This window comes from Dermacentor andersoni, chromosome 11 (assembly GCF_023375885.2).
Source record: "Dermacentor andersoni chromosome 11, qqDerAnde1_hic_scaffold, whole genome shotgun sequence".
Classification (NCBI taxonomy): Eukaryota; Metazoa; Arthropoda; class Arachnida; order Ixodida; family Ixodidae; genus Dermacentor; species Dermacentor andersoni.
Window position 1 is genome coordinate 105,602,755 of NC_092824.1, and position 24,172 is coordinate 105,626,926.

A 24,172-nucleotide genomic window follows, 5' to 3' on the forward strand; every position below is an offset into this window, starting at 1 on the left:
TGCGGTGTTTGGTCAAGTCCCATTTGGCGTGCTCTGCTGTTGCGCCGCGCGGTGTCAAACACGTGCTTGAAGATGCGAGCAACTATAGAGCACGCAAGAACAGGAAGACAGGGGAAGAGCCATGAAATGAAAGAAGATATCAAGAATGAAAAGATGGTCCAGGAACCAAACATAACATGCGCTAAGTGAGACCGCATGCCAGCACGAACAACGGTGGCTCCCAAGCTTCCTTCGGAGCTGAAGACGGCCGCGACGGCAATACGCGAGCGCTTCTGACGCATGCACGCTGTACGAGCTTGGCTCTGCTTGGCTTGGCTCGGCGCGCGAGGCTAATTGGACATTAAAGCTTGATGGCCCGCACCATCTCGCATTTTCCACGTCGGGAGCCGGGTTTTTTTTTTTTTTTACGCGCCCGCGCTGCTGTGCGTTGACGCCCTTTCCGGCACCCTTACGAAACGCAGGCTTTGTAGTCAGCAGCAGCAGCAACAGACAGTGGTGCCTCCTGTGGGACGACGCCGTGGGTGGAGTGGCATTTACTAGCGCGGCGTCGACGAGACTTTCGGCGGCTCCCGAAGGCACGCTGTCTTGAATCATTGATGCCCGGGAGCGTACTGGGCTTGCGCGAGGCTGTGAACGATGCTGGAAGCACTAGGCTTGTGTTATCGTCCGGCTGGACTAGGCTAACAGCAGTGCCTCGCAGTGATGTCCGAGACGTTTTCGGGCCATCTAGAGCCAAACAAACAAAATATGCGCGGATGGAAAGACTTGTGTGGTGTCTTCCGCTCCTGTGGGATAGATGACCGTCTTGTAGGTGCTGGGCTAGGCTTTCGGTACTGGTGCCCGTAAAGACACTTTTTGTGTGCTTGTGCCCGTGTATGTACACCGCTTGTCGATACCTCATTCTTTTTCTGATGCCAAAGCGTCGAATGACTCGTTGTGCGAAAAAGCCGACGTCTGTAGCAGCGAAACGGTACCTAAATTTCCATTGGCCGCAACGCCACGGCCCGAGCGCGCCTCGACAGAGCAGATCGGGGGAAAGGGAAACACCTGCTGCAGCACTAGCGCGCCAGGGGGTTGGAAAGGAGAGAGGGCGTGGCCGCGACGCCTTTCACCCTCTCTCTCGAAGGCCCGTGTTATCCTCGTGTTCCTTGTCCGCGTAAGCCGTCGCCTGCTCCTCGGTGATTCCAAATCAAAACGCGCTCGTTTGCCCGCGAGGAGTTCATAACTCGAAGGACCGCTGAGCGGCGTTCAATTGCATATCAATACTTTTCGCATCCACAACTCGTAAGCGCTTGGGTTCCCTCAGATTTTATTGCGATACCGATTTTGTGGACACTCCGAGTGAACTTTTGCCGTCGCCGTGAGAGTCCGTATATATTTAGGTTTATGTATGTTATGTGCCATGCCATGCTATACGACATGCGGTGTGTGTAGGTTAAATTGCCACACCATTCTATCCCTAAAGTTGCTCATACCAGGTCTTACGATCTTGACAAAATTATTCCTCAGAACTTTGAGCGGCAACCCACAAGCAAATATCATGAAACAAAACACCGGCAGCGCATGCTCTTTAAATTAAGTATTCTCAGCCCTAAATTTTGAAAGCGGAAAACAATAACAGAGCTCAAATCTGAAAATGATGCAACTTCTTCTTTTTTTTGGGGGGGGGGGGGGGGGGGGGGGGCTGTGCACTACCTCCGGGATCAACGCAGGAAAGAGATTCGAGACATACTGGATACGAAAAAGTGATGGTAAAGTCGCTGAGAAAAACGTTGGCTTTAATTAATAAACATACCTGAAACTGTCCGATGGCAGGATTCAAACAGAGGACTCTTGGTACAAAAGATCGTTTTTACTCAGCTTACGTTTACTTCAGTTCATACTGCCGCTACAGCTACGAGTCTTATTCCGTATTCAGAAATGTATCTTAACTTGAAGCCCATGCTTGATTTGATATAAATAACTCCTGGCTTGAACACGCCCAAGACGCCCATTGCGTTTCCTTTGCTGCGTTCACGACAGGCGTCATATAAACCTATTTATTTATTTATTTATTTATTTATTTATTTATTTATTTATTTATTTCCTCAAAGGTCTCTGTTGAGACAATACATGAGGGAGTGGGGAGTTAGTGACAAAGATAGGTACTACAAATTACAAAGGGATATTTTCGATGAGTCGCTTGAATGCAAGTGGGTCGATGATAGTGGCAACTTCGGCAGGCAGGCCATTCCAGTCTCGTGTTGTGCGCAGAAAAAATGATTGCTGAAAAGTAACGGTATGGGCTTGTGGGGGATATACTGTATTAGAGTGACTGGTGCGGGCAATGTGATGTGCTCATTTTATGTACGGGTTGTCAAAAGGCAAGGAATGAAAGAATTTATGAAAATTCTTTCATTCAAGTCAAGTCAAGCGTGGGCTTCAAATTACGATGCATTCCTAAACACGGGGTTACACTCCGTGTAATATTTTAACTAGTTGTTATTGCATTCATTGCTTCGCCCTTATGGCAAAACTGTGATATTTTTTTATTTTTGCTTGAGTAACGAATTTGGTATATTGGTATAGCCAGCTGTAACCTGTGGCTTCCCATGTTTCCACATCTTAAAAAAGTAATAATAAACGGACGCAAGAAATGGCAGAATTGGTTGACCCATGCACGGGACTGTGCTGTCGTTCCTAATGCCCTTATATATATAGTGACAAGTATAGGATGCTTCGTTATTAATTATGTCTGAGTGGTGTATTTGGGTTTGCCGGTCATGAAAAGGCTTACGTTCCTATTCTTCATTTAAAATTTGAAATAAATACTAACTTAGACCGTAAAAAGAGAGGATTGGGGGGGGGGGGGGGGGGGGGTGTTGTATTGGTGTGTTTGAGCTCAGGCAACGTGAATGATCAGTAAGAATTTAATTATACGTAAAATAAGGACCATACGGAGAACAAGAATCGAAAAAAAGAAGGTGAGCAGTTTTGCCAAAAATGCTAAGCACTTAGTCTTGAAAATCTAGAGCACCGTCTCATGTGTGATTCTGTTCATTTCTATCTGTTTCGATTCGTGTCCTAAGGAGTCGTTGTCGTCGTCGTCGTCGTCGTTGTTGTTGTTGACCTGAGTGGTCGGGGCGCATTACGCAGTCAGGAATATGTCCATGAATCGGGTGGTTAAGCCTAGCGGATGAAGACAAGAAAATTAGCAATTTCGATGTTGGAACTTAAAAGTTATTTTTTTTAGAGGGAGAAGTTGCTAAGCCCAAGGACGCGGGATGGAATCCTGGTCGCGGCGGCCGCATTTCGATGGAGACGAAATGCAAAAACGCCCGTGCACCGTGCATTGGGTGCACGTTGAAGAACCCCTGGCGGTAAAAATTAATTCGGAGGCCCCCACTACGGCGTGCCTCATACCATATCGTGGGGTTGGCACGTTAAAACCCATAATTTTTTTTATTAATCTGAAACCGCTTTCATGCTTATGACAATGCTGCAGAACACAAACACGCACACAAAAAGAAAAAAAAGTGCAATCGAGCTATCAGCCGTTATAAAGAAATCTCGTCTATTTCAATTCAGTAGGGAAACATGAGCAGATGCCCGCAGTGGTTTCTTAGTGGCTATGGTGTTGGGCTGCTAAGCACGAGGTCGCGGGATGGAACCCCGGCCACGGCGGGCGCATATGGATGGGGGTGGAATGCCAAGAAACCCGTGTACTTAGATTTAGGTGCACGTTAAAGAACCCCAGGTGGTCCGAATTTCCGCAGTCCCCCACTACGGCGTGCCTCATGATTATATCATGGATTTGGCTCGTCAAACCTCAGCATTTAATTTTTTAAAAATTTCACAGCCTACTCCTCTCTGCGCGCTCCTGTATGCTTCCCTCGTCAAACGTCGAATTCGTCCTCGCGACATCGCTGCGTCGACGACTTGCAGTGTGCGTTCACATGAACTGCTTTTTACGTTTCGGTATAATGGTGTGAACGCTGTGGTGCATAAACATAAACAGTGCATGAGATGACACTTTGCATAAGATGACAATAAAAACGACTGTACGCATCACATTTAGTTTTATAGCATTTAATGAAGTACTTCAAGAAAGCTTCGCTTCACACTGATTCCAAAAATGCGCATTGGATCTGCGTAATGCTTAGTCTGGCTGCGACGCTTTGTATGCACTACTAGTATATAAGACATTTATTCAGCCCACAGTTACAGGCCAAGTATATCCACCGACTAATTGCTTCGTGCATTGCAACTCCAACTTGCGGACTAAAGTTGCGTGGAATAATGTACTATTTCTTCATGTGCACCTTTGCGTTTTCAGTAAGCGACGCACTTTGTTTAGGTCGCGAGTCCTAGTTGCGCGGATTGACCGCTGGTCACAGGACCGTGTCGCGCCACTCATACGAGGCTAAACGGGTTCGTAACTGCGACGCTTTCCATCCAATAAGTACGCGATATTTCGTCAGCTAAAAGTATTACGCTTAACGTTTCATCGAATCACATGACGCTATACATTTATGTTTATTCATGTGACTACCTGCACTTTTGGTCGTGAATGCGAGGCGGTTAGAAAGGGTTTGTTCACCCTTGGATAGCGTTGACCGCTGCGTATGAAACGGTTCAGTGTATACGAATCACGGTATGTTTCTTTTGTTGTCGTTGCCTCAAAGCGTGGTATCTCGACCGTGCACGAACGCAGAGCCCCGGTGGTGGGGTGCGAACGCGTCGTCGTCGTCGTCGTCGTCGTCGTCCATTCCTGTGGTCCACCATCACCCGAGCCGCGGGTCCGACGACCACTGCCGGCAGCCGGGTCCGCTGGGACTGCTGGCGGGCCGCCTCCAGGAGTGGCAGCTCAGCGCCAGCTCTACGCGCCAGCCCGAATGCCAGCTGCGTTACGCCCGCGTGCTGGAGCTGGCCTCGCGCGGGGCCTGGTGTCCCGCCAAGGATGCCGACACCGAGTGGATACAGGTGGACCTGGGCGCCGACGCGAAGGTGACGCAGTCACTTTTTTTTTCTCGTTCTAAGGCGCGCTCACGCGTATGGGCGGTGATATACATAGTACGCGCGTGACGTCACATCCGCTGCTGTCGTCTGCTTCCGCTACCTTCCGCCATCTTGGGGAACCTTATGAACGGGCGCGCGCATAGGCCTATAGGTTCCCCAACGTGGCGCCGCCGTAAACCAGAAGTCGTGGAGTATCCTTGAATCACGTACGTGCATACTATGTATAGTTAGTTCGAGAGCCTAATTGCGGTACCAGTTAGCAACAGCGATCGAACGAAGGATGTCTCGGGCTACAGCCAACGTTTCGACAAAAAGTACTCGTCTTCTTCGGGGACGTACTTGCCATGACGAAGACGAGACCCTTCGTCGAAACGTTGTCTTCAGCGATATTCCTTGTTTTACGCCACTGTCAAGTCACTTCAAGCCTCCCATCTTCCTGCGAACCTGGGAATAGAGACAAAGCTGTTATCCCTGGTAATCAAGCGAATTGCGAGAAGCGTGCGTATTTGGGCTGGTTGGTTCGGGACTTGTGCGGGAACAAACTACGCTGTGGGCAGGACGGGAGGACGGGACAGACAACGGCTTCGTTGTCTGGTAAGTACCTTCCTGACGTCCTGTTTGTTGTGCTATCTTTCCTGCTCAAATGGTTATCTAGCCCTTCATTGCTGCCAGTGTGATTGTTCATTCATCTTTCGTGAATGTACAGTACAACGAACACCCAGCTGCTCCTCCAATTTGACTCGAACACACCTACTTTGCTGATAATTGTTGATATAGGACGCATTAGGCTGACATCTATTCATGATTGTATTGCGCTTAGTATTACACTGACGGAAGAGCTAAAAATAATAGAACAAAATGTGGAGCTACGTGGCGCAAACTACTAAGTCTTTTAATACTATGTCTCTTCGAAGAGGCCAGTATCGAACCTGCCGTAAATAAGAATGGGTCAGTCAGGTAAATTGCATCGCAGGACCTATACTTCACAGAGGCGGCCTTGTACGTCTTTGGCGCGTTAGTTTTTGTGTGGCCACCTGAGCGTCCTCCCGTGGTGTCGCTGGTGGTGGGGTCAGTCTTAGCATTCTGGTTGTGTATAGACAATAAAGAAAGAATAAGTTCTAGCGCATCGTGTTCAGGCATGTGCGAGCCAACAGTCGCTCTGTCTTTCCGGTATCAGTTCAGTTTACCGCTTTTAATTTTTCTAAACAGCACTTCTATTTCCCTAGGATGCCGGCCGTAGCTACTCTTTGTTGCATCAAGTGGCGTAGCTGTAATGTTATTAAGTTTCTTCTTTCCTTTTTTTGTTTTGGGCGAGGTGGAAGGGGGCGGGGGGCGACTCTTTAAGAGGGTACTCGTGGTAGCGTTATTTCAAAGTGAATGCAGTAGTGATGCAGATTTGCCTTCTCTATTTCTCTACCGAACTTTGTAATGTATGAGAGACTTTGGAAGGCAGGGGAGGGGGGGGGGGGGGCGTCAAAATAAAGAAATAAAGAAAAACTAGGTGGGGAGGAGCTGCACGGCAGTGTTCTGTGGTGTCGCGCTTTTTTTTTTTTTCGTTCTGTATTCATTTGCTCTGTCCCCTCTCCAGAAACACACCAGCTCGCCCACGCGTGCACTTTACGACAAACACAAACGCATTTTCCCAAGTTATCTCCAATATGGCGTGCTGTGGACCACAGACTTTCGACAGAAGTTGTTACTCCTGCGGCAGACAAGTTTCGTCGAGCGAGCGTGTTTCTGAGCTACGACCGCATGTGCGTCATTGCAGATCACGGGCCTGCTGACCCAGGGTCGCGGCGACGGTCGTGAGTGGGTATCGTCGTTCGCCGTGTCCTACAGCATGGACGCCTACCACTGGAAACACTGCCTCGACGCCCACGGGAACAAAAAGGCGAGGCAGCTTTTTGTTGCATTTAGATAAAGCAAGAAAGTGCGGGCTTACACGATAGCCCTATATATAGTGCGTCTTCAGCAAAGGACGAATTCCTGGTGGAGGCTTCTCTTAGACCGTGGTCCGGAGGCCATCTTTGAGACGCTGAAACTTTCCCTGTGAGAAGGGGTCTCTTTCCTACTCATCTCCTAAAGTCAGTCTGTTCTTGAACAACAGCCCTGTCGCTGTAGTGTGTGTTGAGCAACTATGGAGTCCATGTGATGGCCTTACCTCTGCGTTTGTCTTAATGGCATCCACGTGACCCTGGAGCCTGACCCTTGGCCAGGTCCTGTCAAGCCATTTTTCAGAGCAGCGCAGCAAAACGAGGCGCAATAGAAAAAAAAATGTAATGGCATACTTTGCTGAGCTGGACAAGTAGCAGAGCTCGTCGCAGAAAATAAAGAAGAAAGCTCTGTTAGGACGGCGAGATGGGCTAGTTGGTTTGAGCACGTATTGAAGAGCGTAGAAAAAAAAATCAAATGCTAAAAAAAATTGGAAGAAACTTCAGGCAGCTCAACGCCTCTTCGTCTCTGCCTTTCCTCCTTCCGTACCTTGTTCCTGTCGCGCTGCTCTTCAAGATGACTTCGAATCAACTGGCACGCCGCTTACTACTCTATTATAGTTCTCTCCCCCCGTCTAATCATTCTCTGTCCCCGTCGTCTGGCTATTTCGGTTTCTTTGCTTTAGCAATGGCGGTCGTGCTAAGTTTCTTTCTTTCTTTTAGTTTTAGAACTCGCGGATTGTGCGGAGCTTCCACTTCTCCTACCGTGACGGACCTTTCCTCCGTGCAGGCGTTTCTGGGCAACACCGACTCTCACAGCCTGAAGCTCAGCTACCTTGATCCTCCGGTGCACGCCCGCTTCCTTCGACTGCACGTGCTGCGCTGGTACGGCCGGCCCAGCCTGCGCTTCGAACCACTCGGATGCCAGGGTGCGTCTACACAAAGGTCACCGCCTCAGCGCGGGGAGTATCTCGCCGTAGCCATACACGTAGTGTCCTTCCTGCCCTCTTGCGCGACGTGTTCAGACGAATACTTGGCGAAGAAGGCTTAAAAAAAATAATAAAAGGAGGACGCTTAATCTTCGCCTTTCAGGGCGGAACGCGGTAGCATTAATAGATCTGTGACTGCTTCTCACGCTTCCCGGCAACTGCAGCATATGTAACCGTAATGTTTACTGGGAAACGCTGGCGGCGGACGTTATGCACGAAGGCGAGTTTTAAGGTTCTTTCCTTTTTTTTCTGCACCTTCGCCTCCGCGCTCCGCTACCGAGGATGCGCGGCGGCTAGCGCCATCTCGATGGTGTTGCGATGAACCGAGCTGGGCGCGCCAGGCTACGAATGGTAGAAACGCTGGAAAATGGGTTTGTATTTCAGTTTCCGCGTAACAGAATTATCTTTTCTCGTATATAGAAATTACAGACCGGTGCAATCATCGTCTGTAGATTGTGTGTAAGTCGTGCTTTACGATTCTTCTGGCGCATTTTACTTTGATAAATTCAATTCGTTCAGTAACGCCTCTGCACCACGCGGATGACCTGTGTGGCTTGGCATGCGCGTTTAGAAGTTATTTTCCGCTCGCAAAATTCCCGGCGCCGGCACCTGACGCCGACCAAGCTCATCTTGGAGAGGGTCCTCTTTCGCTTCCTCTGGAACGGTAAAACTGGTTGTGTAGCTAGGCGGGTGCTCAAGTTGCCCAGGGATAAGGGAGGATTCAGAATTCCCGACCTGGGCATCGTGGCTACTGCACTACACGTCTGGTGGACCCAGGTAGCTCTTAACTCGGATATGCTCCCGACTCGAAGCTTCACTTCCTTTTTTCTTAGCACCCGACTCCGCTTGTTTTCGCAGAGCACATTTTCCCACTGTGTGCCTCGCTTAGCTTCCCCATCCACCATTTATGCGGCGGCTGCCAACTCTTTGGCAAGCCTCCGCAAGGTTCAACCCGGCATCGACGTAGTTTCAACTCCACTCCAAGGATTAGTCGATATCCTCACCCCAGGTCTCCCCCCCGCATTGCCAAATGTATGATCTGTCCATTCACAGGCAAAACTAGAAGCTCATCACGGCCAGTTTCCTCGACGCTAGGCGAGCTACATTCACGTACTGCCTGGCGCGAGTGTGCCTGCCGTTGAGCTACAGGCCCTTCACAGCCGTCCCGGCTCGTGGAGTGTGCCCCTTCTGTGGCGCTCGTGAGGACTCGGTTCATATCATTACGCAGTTTGTGCTTCCTGCAGCTCTTCTCCGAAGGATTGCTAGCCTCTTTAATCTCCCAGCCGTTCCCTATCAGACAGTTAGATTTTTGTACCCCTTGCTTAATCCGGCGATCAACCAGTTCGTGCTTCTTCTCGCCGAGTGCTCATACCAAGTTTGGCGGGCACGCTGCGGTGCAGTTTTCGGGGGACGGGCGCCGGCCCTTCACGAAGTGCTTGCGAAACTACGGAAGGAGGTCTGGTTTCACCTCACCCAGGAACGGCACCGCTTGGGGGAGAAGAAGTTTCTCGAAGTGTGGGCTCGTCCTGCCGTGATTTTCGATGAGTCAGGTGGAAAGCTATCCATTAAGTTATGATGCATGCTCACAAGCTCGCTCGACTCGGCCGTGTGTGCAAGTCGATCTACGGGCTTTTGTTTGGCTCAGTGGAACCCAGAGCCGGAACCGGTGGTGGCGCACCCCCGGGTGGTCGCGCTGCCCCGCGGATGGCTTTGGTGCTCTCCATGGTTGTATGCCTTGGCCTCTTTTGCGTCAAGGCAGTCCGAGGGTCAGTCAGGCTTGTGTCCTGTAAGACTGACATGGCTGTTTGCGTGTTGAGTGCAGTTCCTCAGTTGTGCTGCACCACAACAGCCCCCCTTGTCCGGGAAGGACCGTTGGCCCGAACCAGTCACCCGCCCAGTCAACCCGGGTAGAGGGGGCGTGCCGGGGTCAATGTATCGAATGATGCTCTGTTGATGAGTACATGAAAGCTCATGGACGCGGCGCCTCCGGGTGCCAAGTCCTCTTCCCATATGTCAACGGCACGCCGGGTTTCCCGCGACACGGGCCCCTTTACGCTGTCGCGTTAATATAGTATACATTTGTATGGGTTTCATAACGAACTCATGTGATGAGTAAAGTTATCGCGCACATGAAAATCATCATTCTCTCGCCACAACGTTGTGTACTATTCCCGGTTCTTTACAAATTGAATTGCCGAGTATGAAATCTGTTGAACAGTGTTAGAACCGCATCACGAATCATTCGTTCTGCAAACGCGTAAGGCTTGTGCGAGTCGTGCCTTTTTTTTCCCAACACGTGTTGCCGACTTCGCCCTCTCGATATGTGCCGCGCCCAGAGTGCAACGAGGTCATCTCTGTTCCGCCCGTGGCTCGACTGACGGCGTCCAGCTGGCGTCCCTGGCACCCGCAACAGGGATCGTGCAGCCCGGACGAGGCGCAGCTCTTCGCCAGGGGTGGTTGGTGCGCACTCAGGAACAACGGCAACCAGTGGCTTCAGGTAGGCCGCTTGATGTCACTGTTGCTGCTGCTGCTGCTGCTGCTGCTGCTGTTGTTGTTGTTGTGTTTGTTGTTGTTCCCTAGTTGCTGTACAGTGACTTCAGGTACGCTGCTTAATGTTGTCACTGTTGTTGTTGTTGTTGTTGTTGTTGTTGTTGTTGTTGTTGTTGTTGTCGTCGTCGTCGTCGTCGATGATGATGCTGATAACTTCGGATGTGTAGAAAAACAGGCCATACATATTTTCTTTTCGGAAGGATTTCCCTCAAGGCTTATCTAATAGAAGAAAGTTCAACAATAGCTTCGAATTCGGCGTCGTGCGAGAACTGCAGCAGCGTCTTTGCAAACTTTTTCTCCGTTTCCCAACGGTCGTGGTTTTTTCAGGCATGTCTGGCTTCAGGCCAGTCTTTCTTAAATTCCCAACTCTGATCACACGCGTTCCAGGACACGCATTTGCAAAGCAGGCGTTGAACATCTGATGCAGGCTAGTAGGTGTAGCATTGCCAACGATAAAATAGCGCGATACACGGGACAGAGGCGGAGACTCGATGGCAAGAGCAATGCGCTCGTGTTTTGCTCGTATAAGTTTTATTTTCGACAGTGGTGATGATGACGACGATGGTTATGAATTGTGTCTTCTGGTACGAGTGCTGCTTTGGAACCGCTAACGAAAAGAACAAGCGTAATTTTTCTAGCGTGTTGCGCAGTAACTTCGAAAACCGGCCTATACAGCTCAACGCTTAGAGATAAAAGCACAGAAGGCTACAGGCTATTCCTAGAGCTGATGTGTCACCCCTAATGACTGATATGTAAAACAAGTCTTCGGGTTTGTAACTGAAGAAGAGTATATCTCTGTGCCCGGTTGGAGTATGCTCATTACATGCAATAAACAAAACTGCAAGGTTCGCATACTCGGAAGGGAGGAAATGAGGAGAGGTGTTCTAAGGTGACAATATATGAAAGAGGTGACTCTGACCATGCTTCGCATACGCGACACTTACGCCAGGTGTGTCTCCTGCAGGTGGGACCAATATGAAATGTAACTGCTTATTCATATTCCCAGCCATTGCGTGTCATTGCTCATTGATTTGAATCGAGACGTTTCCGCACGACATTTCCTGAAACTCCGGAACAGCTTAGTACCACGCGCGAGGAAGCGATCTTTCCATTCACATTCCAAAGTAATCGTTGTCTGAATATGATAAGCTGTCTCTTTTAATAGTGGCATCTCCTGTAAAACTCATCTCGCTAAATGCATCGATTTGTCTCGGCTTGCGTGGGACAATGCACCTTGGAACAGGTGATACCGCTGATCACGTGCCGCTGCAGCTATAGTGGCTACGGCGTTGCGTTGCCAAGCTAGAGTTGGCGGGTTCGATACCACCCCGTTACAGTGCGGGCAGAATGCAATTAATCCGGAGACCCCCTCCCCGCACAATGGCGTGCCTGATCATATCGTTTGTTTTGACACGTAAAGCGTCGGAATCTGATTAAATTTGATATCGCTGACGATCCGTGACTCTTGATCTTCGATTTAAGGTGGACCTGGGGCCAGCGACCCGAGTGACCGGTGTGGCCACCAGGGGCCGCGGCGATGCCCGGCGCAAGCACTGGACCACGGCGTACCTGCTCTCCTACTCCAACGACAGCCTCCGGTGGCACCACTACAAGGACGACAACCACCTGGATCCCAAGGCCGGTCCGCCTTCTCTTCTTCTGCCGCGCTCTGTGCTGTGTAGCAGTGTTGTAGCAACGCCTTCACTCGCCCCTCCCCCGAGCGGCTTGTTCACGAGCACGGCCTACCGTGCGCCCCCTTTGCAGGTGTTCGGGGGCAACATGGACCGCGACACCGAGCGACGTCACTACCTGAACCAGCCGTTCGTGGCGCGCTTCGTTCGCTTCCAGCCAACCTCGTGGAAGAGGAGGATCGCGCTGAGGGCCGCCGTTATCGGGTGCCCGCACAGGGGTGAGACCGCTGTTCGTTCCTTTGTAGAATAGTAAGCTGCTGGGCCAGTTTGTTTGTGTTTCCCTTGTGTTAGGCACAGACACACCGTACGCCCATATGAAATACCATATTTGGAAGAGGCGAATCAAACCGGCGTGTCAGGCGTGTGGAAAGCATCACGAGACGCTCCATAGTTATTGGGGAACACTGTCGTTCCGCCACATTCCCATATCGTTCCATCATCTCTACCTCCGTGGCAAACACCACGGGAGGGCTAAATGATTCCGCCGCAAGGATGTGAACGAAGTGCTTCAGCTACATACAATTGCTGCACCGCACGAACCACACGTGACACAATGTGCAACGGCCGGTGGCAGGCATAAGGCTTATCAACATATTTGTCGGTATGCTTTACTGGACTCGACCACAGTCGTATAGCCACTCCGATAGCGACCCGGCTCGGACAACAAACCGCTCAAACAAAGCTTTGTTTCGCTATCTCCCTCTTCAATGTGCCTTCGATGCATGCGCCCATTGACGCTTCTCGTCTCTCTTTCTTCCTTCACCTTTCGTCATCGATTCCGCCTTGTCAAAAAAAGAATAGAAGACGAAGAAAATCAGCTCGACCAGCTCGACCGTTTCCACCGCTAACTCCACATGTGCGCCAGTTGCAGAGCCGCACCTCCATCGGCGAGGGAAGCAATACGCGCGGTTGTCAGTAACGACCGCCCGCTCGTCGATGGGATAAGGGATGTCCGGGACCCGTTTGGAAGCTTCGCTTCGTGAATGTTCATTTCCGTGCAAGTTCGACGATCCTCGCTCGTGTAGCTTGGGGCGCATCGATTTGCCGCGCCGACGCCACTGCGTAAAAAATTAATTCGCTTCCGCAGCGCGTGGTTCGAGAGGACGGCCGCACGTGGTAGTCGTGTTTCGCGTGAGTAATGATCGCAGCTAGGAAACAGTTGCTTCCCGCTCCGACTGTCACGCAAACACAACCGGATGTTTCTTTCCGTTGGAAGGCGTGATAACTCGTAAAAGACAATCTGGAAATTTTCAGTTGTTGTCTCGGATTGACCCTCCTCTCGGTCAGTCTCGTTTCCTTTGCCTGCCTCGCCGAGCAAAATAAATATTAAATATAGGCATCTCGATGTCATAGTACACACGAAAGATGGCGTGGAACTACAGAATAGGTACATTTTATCGACCCGGCATCGCCTACCTCGAGCGTCATTTGCAGGGAATGATGTTGTTGGGCATTGCTAATCGTAGATCCTGCAGGCGTACGGCTGGAAACCGTCGCCTGGAACGGCAGTAACCAGTAAGGTCATCCAGTGCTCGCAAACTACTCGTGACACGAGAAATACGTTTGCGTTCGTGCTAAGTCAACTCGTAAGATCCGCGTCGAAGCCCGCCTTCGATCGATCTAGTTGACGGTTCGCTGAGCTGCAATGGGATGGCGCCACTTTACTTACTACATACATCCGTCGGCATCGATTGTCTGCGCGGGCGTTTTTCAACGGTCAAACGCGACCGCGATGTTTCGGCGAGGTTGTTGGCAAGGCCACAGCGCTACTTGGGATGTATTCTGATGAGGCAAACTGTCAGTCTGCCTAAGTCAGCTCAGCCAATCAAAGATGCAAAAACGGTGGCGAACGCAGCGTTGACGCCTGTGCGTTCGAGAAGCAGCGTTATCCGCCGCGTTGACGCAGGGGCTATACGGCGCTCGGCAACTGGAGGGACCCCCCGTTTCGATGTGGACGGAATGCGGCAACTTCCGTGTGCTAAATTTACATCCACTTGAAGGACCCCTAGGTGGTTGTAATTAGGCCGGTGTGCTCCACTAGGCTTATATCATAGCCTGTGTGCTCTTCAGGATGTTGAATCCCACGATTTGATTCGCATTGGTATTCGCGGACGAGAGACCGTGTTCGCGAAAAGCAGAATCAATAAGCATTGTGGGGACGAAAGCAGTTCTATAGTGCTATTACGTGTCGTTTTCTCATGACGGTGAATGTTGGAACAGCTCGTTCTATTCTTTCGGCATGCTTCACTATCAAGAGGGGTTCAGAAAGCACGACTTGGATGTTTCGCGGCGTTGACACTCCACGCGGCGCGAGTTGCAGCGGCAACCCTTCGAGTACTAACGATGCCTCTACACGTTAACATAGCACGACAGCAGCCAGGGCTGTAACTCCTACGCACAACTTCTCGAAGCATCCCTTCCGTAGCCATCACTGCAAACTATAGCATCACTGTTGCCCGTTGTGCAACGATCAGCGCTATTGTGGTCGTAATTAAAAAAAGTAGTACATCGTGTTTACATCATCAATATGTATCTCTGTGGCTGAGTGTGGCTTTCAGCAGTTTGCGTTTTGTACTCGTAGCTTGTCACCATGCAGCGTTCATGCCAGCAACCCGGCAATGCAATCTCGCTGCCTAATCAGTGCTGCCTAGTAAGAGCAATCCTCGTCTTGAATGCTGCAGCATCCTTTAGCTTGAACCGCGAATGTCGCGAAAACAATGTATTCTGGCATATAACGTTAACATGTCTCACGTGTTTCAGACGAGATGGTATTGCTTTCTTTTTTTTCTCTCTCTCTCACTTTCTCTTTTGCGAGCTTATCACTTCATTTTCTCCTTTCTCTACAGGAGACTGCGGTCCTGGATTCCTGAGGGTTCGTGAGGACTCTGAATGCAGTACGTAAAGTGCACACTACCATTTCCTTTCTTTTTTTACAACTGAGCCGAGACGTAGAAAAAGCAGCAATGGATACAATAAAGTTCTAATTATTGTTGGATGTTTCGAGAACTTCTTAATGGCATCCCAGGACGTATTAGCCAAGTGGGTAAAACAAACGCATATTAATTCTCTATGCTTCGGCCTGTATAAGCATGGCTCGTCGCCTCTTTGAAAGCTATTTCATCAATATGTGGGACACTGTTGCGAATCCGATGGCATTTTTCACGACACTTCTGCGCCGTACCTCGAGCTTTCATTCGTTTCGTACACTGCAGAGAAAACTGGGGAAGTTGACTGTTGAGAATGCCCTGCTCTAGAAGAGAGGCGAACGCGTTTCATCTTTTTAATGCGGTAGAGTTATAGGCGAGCTTCTCGCACATGTTGTAGGTAACCGTCTGACGAAAAAATGTGGGCCGATGCTGAAGGCCAGTGAAGCCTAACGCAGCGTGTCAAAACGCTAGGTGTTACGAAGAAAGAAAGAATGCGAGAAACATGGCACGTGACGCACGTGCCAGACGTTTCAAAGAGCGACTTTGGCACGACAGGTAAGCATGCGTGCATGTTGTGGCCTAATGAATAGATTACTTGGCTGCTGTGCTGAAAGACACAGGTTCGAACTCACCTGCGGTCACGAATTTTTATAGCGTTATAGGCGGATTTCAGCCACTTCAGAGCTATCTAACAGAAACCTCGAGGTGCGTTGAGCGTACGCGATCGTGTCACAGTGTACACGAAATCGCAAAAAAAAAAAAAAAAAGATACGAGGTATAGAAACGCCTCTTCTATAAATCAGAGTGTGCAAGGTCGCCCGTGACACACTCATGCGCAGTTGTCGAGATGTCACTATCACCACAATCTAAGTAGGTTGCCGCATACTTTGAGAGTTGGCCGCGCTAAATTCTGGCCTATTGTGTTTTTTTTTTCTACGTACGATTTCAGGCTCGAATGAATGCACAAATCAGGCAAGGCTACATGTAAGGCCGGCTGAAGCTTCGCGCAGATGCAATATCTGCGCCATGAGCGTTTTCGAAGCAAGAGAGGCACAGATAATTGAAAAGGAAGAGTGACACAAGTGAGCGGATAGATTCGGCCCCCCGAACTGATCACTCCTCTGGTGTGACTGGCCGGAGTTACAGCTGTTAGGAGTGCCGCTCCAAATTATTGCAACAAAGCACGCACGACGCTTCTCAATGAGTAAACTGCAAGCGTGCTTCACTGCAGTAAGTATTGATGAGTGGGGAAGCCAGCTTTAAGCAGTATCCCATTCTCTCAAATGTATGCGGGCGAAATCTTCAGCAAAATGTGAAAATAGTACGCGTTTGTTTGTTTGTTTGTTTGTTTGTTTGTTTGTTTGTTTGTTTGTTTGTTTGTTTGTTTGTTTGTTTGTTTGTTTGTTTGTTTGTTTGTGCGTGCGTGCGTGCGTGCGTTTGGAGCCTGGTGCAAAATAAACGCCAAAATGGCCCTGATAATTCACCTAACAGTTTAACGTGCAATATCATAGTGATACTTGCGTGTAGCGTCCTGTCACATCGATGAACGTAGCCACCGGCAGACCGCTTCCAGCAAGTCGCCTCTGCTTCGGTTGCTCAGATCGCATCATCGGTTATTATTGGTTATCACAGATGATATCACAAATAATGCTATTTAAAAAATCACCAAAGCTTATAATGTATATAAGCCCGTGTTCCCTTCATTTTTGATGTCTTACTACGGACTTTTGTTATCCGGTTTCTCCCCGCGTGTACCTCTCTTTTCTAATCGTTAGCTCTTGGCTTCCAATTGATCGATTAACCGTGGTGTCTACGCAACCTTTCTTTTTTCTAACAACAATCTTGTCTCTCGTTTATACGCACTACATTGTCTCTCGACATAGTTTTTGTGGTGTCTTCTTGCGTTAAAGTATCGTTCTTGCCTAAAGGATCTATGTGAAGCAAGGCTGACGTGAATATTGCCGAGCTGGCTCGACAATCGGTCTTACACGGCAATCCATAACGTACTTCGGCGGCGCCTAGGTAGACTATCGGGCCGCGTTTAATCGATTACGCGTTCTTTCTTTTCGGAATGACAGCCACCAAAGTGCCGACTATCGGATCGATCGCTTCCCACGAGATTTCCGCTGACGCCGAACCGCGTGCCACGTGTGTCGAGCACAGCGTACAACTTTCTTTCGTCTTGTTGTTGTTGTTGTTGTTGTTTTGTATGCATGTATTATGTATTACTGCTTCCATGTTTAGACGTGCCGAACCACAGCTGAGAGCCACAACGCATGCGGCGATGTGTTGTGTAACTGCGCGGCGCTAAAACATGTTCGAATCGTTGCTGAAACGATGACTTCTCTTCAGAAAGTAAATAAAGGTAAACTCATATGTGGCTCAGCTCGTATAGCAAGGGCTCCGTATCGTGAAAGCGAGGTTCATTTCTTGCAACCCATCGACAAAACTGTGGCTGTGCGTCTTTATACCCGTCTTGAGCTGTATCGTTGATGTTCCTTTCATCCATTGAATGTAGAGGTTGTCGAACATTTGACCTTTTCGGAGCGCTTGAAAAAACCCTGGTCGGTAATTCGTAGACGCCATGCATTGACTACGTTTGAGATACCGCCTCTTAAGTGCATCGTAAGTGGTTTTCGGATACGAAGTTCTGTCTGCCTTTCCTTGGCATTTCTAAATGGAGAGGACCTACTGTTATATACAAAGATTTGGCATAAAACGTCTAATTAACACTATACATATACGAAAACATCGCCGGTGGGAGTTTAAAGCAGTTACGGTCATACTTTCGCTCTGTTGTGCTCAGGCAATGACTGTATGTATACGATATGGATGATATTAACTGTTCTGTTAGCATTTCTTTCCTTGGCTACATTTGAGGTGTAATTGTGTGATTCATTAGTATTATGCATTATATACTTTAATTTACTTGTTTTTGTTTTGCCTCTGTCACGGCGCATCCTTATTCAAACATATGCACATTGTGCGGCTGTTGCGATGCAACGGTCACGTGCGCCCTGTCAAGCCGCTTTCACGGCTTTTAGCCTAGCGGACCTTGCAGAGTACTGTCTGGTAAATGCGATCTGATTATGAATTATGAATCTTTGTGCAGGTGGTGATGAATGTTATAGGTTGCCTAATGAAATTTAAGTTGCATTTCTTTGTGTTTGTGATCGAGTGAGGGAAATTCACTCTAGTATTCTCGGTAAAGTGTTGCGGAGAAATATGGGATCTCTTTGTTTTTATCTGTTATGTCTGCCTCCTTGTAAGTACGTTTTGTTGAATTTGCTTATGCTCTACCTGCTGTAATGTGTATGTATTTGCTGCTGTGTGATTGACCTCGGGCCCTCGTCAAGCTGCTGCAACAGCTCTTTTTTATTTTATTTTTTTCGCCAGGAGCCCCCTTCAGTGTATTTACTGGTAAATGAAATTTAAACAACCCCCCCCTCCCCCTCCCCCTCCGCAGCTGAGAACCTGGCGTACCGTCGCGAGACGTGGGTGAACGACCGTCGGTACGCGTTCGCCCAGTGGACCGACGGCCACTCGTCGTTCGCTGTGGACGGCGACGCGAGCACTTCGCAGCCGCCACGAAGCTGCGCCATCCTGGACAACTACTTCGTCGACCAGCCCGTGTGGATGGTCGACCTGGCCAAGAGGCAGCGGGTGCGCGGGCTGGTGGTGCTCACCTGGCAGGCCAGGCACCAGCACGGTCAGTGGGCTTCAACACTGAGGGGCTCGGGCCTCGTCATGGGGACCCGTTACGGAACTGCAGATGCAACGCGTGGAGAACGAGGAGAATTCTGAGAAGTGACAAAACACGCTAGGAGAAACGTAGTAGTAGTAGTAGTAGTAGTAGTAGTAGTAGTAGTAGTAGTAGTAGTAGTAGTAGTAGTAGTAGTAGTAGTAGTAGTAGTAGTACAGACGAACGGACGGACGGACGGACGGACGGATAGAAACTTTATTTGTTCGCGTTAGTGACATATAGGACACTTAAACGCTACTGGGAAAAAACTCACAAAAAAAAAGATGGAAGAGTGATTCAGACTGAAACTCGTCGCACACATTTGTGACGATATGTCGCTTCCACAACCTTCCCGTCAACATTTTATCGACTGCCGTAAACGCCTGCATTCTGTAACCTCCCGTCCCTTATGTAGCACCCCAAAAGGGGGTCTTCAAGCAAAAATAAAGTGATCCGATTCGCGCGCTCGTCTTCTCCCGTGCGCAGAGCGCAGCAAGCTTCACCACGAGATGTCCAACCTGGACAAGCTGACGGCGTACGTGGTGGACCGGCCGCGACTGGAGGAGATCCCCAACGCCTACAAGTGCGCCTCGGTGTCTCGCTTGCACGGGGCGCTGTCTCGCCGCCGGCTGCACTTCGAGTGCCCCGACGACATGCAGGGCCGCTACGTCTACCTCAAGGCCAGCGGCGTGCCCAACCGCAAGGGCCGTCTCTACGCCGCAGTCCTCTGCGAGGTCATGGCCTACTGACCACGCGTCGCCTCGGGACAGTCCCCGCCGTATAGAGGTGCGTCACGCGAACGCGACCGGCCACGTTCTCCGTCCACTGATTTCAGAAATGCATCGTGTCAGTGTGCATTGTAGCTATCACCGTGTCGCTGTCTTTGTCGTGCATTGTCAGTATGCACTGAGTGCGTGGAACAAGTACCGACACTTATCTTCGGGGTGTTTTAGACTCCCTACGCTTCGCGCATCTGAAAGGATTAGACACCGTGGCAAGCGTGATTGACGGTCGGGAATGACAAAAAAGTCATCATCAGCATCAGCCTGTCTTTATGTCCACTGCCCAGGACGGAGGCCTCTCCCAGCTACCTCCTCTGTTTTGCGCTGGCCGATTCGAACTGTCGCCTGCAAACTTTTTCAGCCCACCTAGCTTTCTGCCGTCCTCGACTGCGCTTGCTTTCCCTTGGCACCCATTCTGTAACTCTTAGTTGTCCACCGATTATCTACATACGCATTACATGACCAGCCCAGCTCCATTTTTTTTCTATCTCTCCCTCTTAATGTCAACTAGAATATCGGCTATGCCCGTTTGCTCTCCGATCCACAACGCTATCTTAACGTTACGCCTAACATTTTGTTTCGGTGGGAAATACCGTTGAATTTATGTTTATGCTAAGGACGACCAGGGCCCAAGAGTTCTGTTCCTTTTTTTTTTTTTATTACAGAACGATTGTCAAGCTTGTTGAGCATCGTGCAGAACTCTTGTTGTCTTTTCAGTTTTTTTTTCTTTTTGCAATCAAAACGGGGCAATCACGCACAAGGTGTGCAACCGTCTCTTTGCACCCACGCACTTCACATTCTTCACTTCTGGACATTCCGATGAGGGAGGAGTAGGTATTTGAGAAAGCGAATGAGATAAAGTTCGCACATAGAGCTCATTATCTCTCAAAGTTCCGTACAGCTCTCGCACAGAGCTCGTGTAGAGATTTAATATGGACATCGTATAGACTTTTCATATAGTATAGCGCTCATATAGAATTTCGATATCAAATCTTCGTGTAAGGCTCGTCATGTAGAGCCCATATGAAGTTCTCATACAGAGCTCATTATAGTTCTCATTTGCAGCTCCCACGTAGTGCTCACATATAAAGCTAGTACAGAGTTTTCATGTAGAGTTTGTCATGCAGACCCCCCCTCTGTTCAACGGAGACGCAGGGCACTCTTCTTTAAAACCACTTGTAGCACGCCGTACAAGGCATCGACATGCTGAATCTTTAACGCCTTATCTCACGAGGGCTAACATTTTTAAGTATCCCTTCTTTCGCCGCACCATATCAGATCGGAGCAATTTGCCTATAGCACATCTATTCAGCATTTATGCTGTTGAACAGTTAAGATGTTAAATTTGTTTCGTTCTTTTCGTGCGTTCTTTTTTTATAAAATAGTATGTAAATATACCAATAAATTATATAATCCTTTAATGCTGAGATTATGCATTGTTGCACTTTCTCGTAACATTTATCTGCTTAATTTTGCACTGCGTTCTGCATCTTCTTGAATTGTATTATTGTTCTGTCTCACTGTGCATTTGCCTTTGTAATTATCTATCCTTCATCTTTTTTTTATGCTACCTACGCACCTCCTGCTTGGGCCCTTACTGAGGCCAGCAGTATGTTATAAATAAACAAATACTAAACGAAATAAGCAGTCGATCTTGACGCGTGCGCCGCGTTGCGGTAGTCCGTCGAGAGCACGTTACCGGCCATGCCACATCAATCACCGGGACCATACACCCCCTCCCCCAGCTTCCAGCTCACCTTACTTGCCCCCTCACGCAAACCCCGGGGTTTAGCGCTGGGGGCGAGGAGGAGGCCGACCACACACACACGCACACCCTTCCCCTCCCCCTCACACGAACCCCGGGGTCTGGCGCCGGGGGCGAGGGGGTTGGAGGGGGAAGGGGGGCACCGCCTCTCCTACTTGTCGCTCAATTCCGCGAACGCGTGACTCTGTGAAGGTGCAGCGGCGCAGAACGTGCGCTGACGCAGGTTGCGTTCGGCGCGTATATGTGCGAGACTCGTCTCGCGGAAAGGACGCGGTCGTGCGTGAGCCGGTGCCGCTTCTTTTCTTTTTTTTTTTTTTTTTGCAGTTCTTCGTTCGCTTTGTTCGCGCGCAAAAGAAAGCTGCGTTATGGAAAGTGTATTGTAACTCTCGAGCCTGATTACGCGACGGACGGACGGATTTCCTCGTTGGGTAGGCAGAGAAATGCTCGCGCGCTTAAAACGAAGGAGCTGCGGGACGTCGAATGTGTGTACTGCCGAGGATGTTGTTCAAGCGAATCTTTCTTTTTTTTCAATTGTTATTGTTTCGTTGCAGCCTCTTTCAAATGGGAGATGGAAAGGAGGACTGTACTATACACAACGTAATAGCAGGGATAAAAAGTCAACCTTCACGGAAAGTGGGACGGGAAAAACAAAATACACTTTATACCAACCTCGAAGGTTTGGCTGTGTACCGTCGATGAATATATACGTCAAGCACGGCCAGCTCTCCTTTATTTGTTCTTTCGTCTTTTTATTCGCTTTTTGATGTCTGCTAGTCAATTTGCGAAAGGCAATTGCTTTCTAGCGTGCATTCAATCGATTACCTGGCGACGCATTAAAGCTAGCACTCCCGCGACGACAATATCAACAGACTTTAAAAGGAAGGAAAAGAAAGGCAGCTTGCGTAAGAGGGAGAGCGAAAACAAAAATCCCGAAACGTCTGGGTATGCACTCTGCACTGACTGCATTGAACGTTTGTAGCTAATGGCGAACCCATAACTAATCGTCCTTTAAAACTGATAAGAAGCTCTTATTTAATTTACAGCATGCTGGCCCGTAGAGTTCCGACTCACTTTCAGCGCGAGAACCGAAAACAAAGCGCGTCAGGAGCGTGCGTAGCCGTGCCTTACGGTTGTTACGTCACATGGTGACGTGCGGGTCATGTGACATCTCGTGGCGCGTCGGTCGGAGCACGAAGCTTATCTGCGCGAGGCGACCTCTGCTGGCTGCGTGCGCTTGGCCTGTGCGTGTCACCCGCACGATGGATAGGCTAGGATATGATAGTGTCACGTGGTAGTGACGGCGAAGAACGCACACACACAAGAATTGTAAATCACGAAACTTTACTTGGCGAACCTATGCCCAGAAGAACAGGTTACGCTCAAAACGAAACCATAGCGGCGAGCACACTCGGCGATCGTCAAAGACCTGATCAGCGGGTCAAGCCAACACCACCTAGATAGCACAATGCCTGTTCACTACGCTCCATGACGTCATACTACTTGGCCCGAAATTTCTATTGCCAAGGCTGGCGTGACGAAAGCGGCGACGTCAAAGTCACTGTTGCTTACTCGGGAGCATCCCCATTCTGTGGCAGTCGGGCCAGGTAGCATGATGTCATGGATAGGAGTGAACAGGCCTTGTGCTATCTAGGTGGTGCTGGCCAAGCGCGTCGGCTTTTATACGTGAATCGTCGAACGTTTCAAGCGCAATCGCCAGTGCCCGCGTGCCTTACAGAAAGTACTACACAATTCGTGTCGCTCATACAATCAGGTTAGAGAAGCTTCGGTCGATAGAACCATCGATAATATCCGAGAAACTTCCGGTTCATGCAGACGCGGTTTGCGCCTAACGATAACGTTTAGCATTTGATAGCCGGTGAAAAGCGATCACCGGAGAGAGATAAGTGCACGCGTCAGTAGGATATGGTGGGGTGATGGTTAGCCACCCAAAGTGGTTAAAGAAAAACTGCTGGAGTGGAAGCTCCCGTAGCTTCTTACCGGGATAGGTAAAACCAATGCTTGGCCCCTTCTTCGCCTGAATTAAATGATTGAGCTCTGTTATTGTAATGCTAGGCCAATTAGAAAATAAAAGCTGGTTGTTCCCAACGAAAACAGTAATTTCTTCTGAATATTCATGACGTTCTCTCCAATACGATATGCCAGGATATTCAGATTTCACACTAAAACCAGTAATACACAGATACACGTAAATAAGTATCTGTCTGGTAAATAAGCCATGATTAATTAACCAAGGAGGCTGATTAACTCGTGGGAAGTGTGCGAAAAGCGTTCCTTCATCATTTTTATCGTTTGTTTATAGTTCTTCGAGACATAGTTTTGATTCCAGCAGTTTTTCTTTAACCTCCTTGGAGGCACGCCACCGCTTACCACGAAAGTATAATGGGTAAAAGAAAGAAAAAAAGAGTTTCGAAATTGAAGAAGTTTAATGCTGGTGTATTCACATGTAGACAAGGTCGTTTTGGAACTGGAAGATTAATTAAGAGAAGATATGGGAGAGTTGGAAAGAAAATAGGACATGATTCGCGGAAATGAACGGTCATTGGTGCTGGTCGACTGTGGCTTTGCATGGCTGCCCATCGAGGGCCTGTTTATTTCAGTCAACGGCGTCCACTCTCCGCTAGCACCCGCCGTGGTTGCTCAGTGGCTATGGTGTTGGGCTGCTGAGCACGAGGTCGCGGGATCGGATCCCGGCCACGGCGGCCGCATTTCGATGGGGGCGAAATGAGAAAACACCCGTGTGCTTAGATTAGGTGCACGTTAAGGAACCCCAGGTGGA

General features: G+C 49.3%; 1 protein-coding gene across 1 annotated transcript in view; it reads left to right on the plus strand.

Annotated features, from left to right (window-relative positions):
- Nucleotides 1-24,172, plus strand: part of LOC126539258 (lactadherin-like) — a 65,780-nt gene that overhangs the window by 37,950 nt on the left and 3,658 nt on the right. The window contains exons 4-12 of the mRNA XM_050186036.3: nt 4,694-4,986; nt 6,767-6,889; nt 7,720-7,858; nt 10,255-10,415; nt 11,951-12,106; nt 12,233-12,377; nt 15,006-15,053; nt 18,553-18,795; nt 19,315-19,614. Coding sequence (XP_050041993.1) covers nt 4,694-4,986; nt 6,767-6,889; nt 7,720-7,858; nt 10,255-10,415; nt 11,951-12,106; nt 12,233-12,377; nt 15,006-15,053; nt 18,553-18,795; nt 19,315-19,577 — 1,571 coding nt within the window. The 3' untranslated portion in view covers nt 19,578-19,614. The remainder of the gene's footprint in view (nt 1-4,693; nt 4,987-6,766; nt 6,890-7,719; nt 7,859-10,254; nt 10,416-11,950; nt 12,107-12,232; nt 12,378-15,005; nt 15,054-18,552; nt 18,796-19,314; nt 19,615-24,172) is intronic.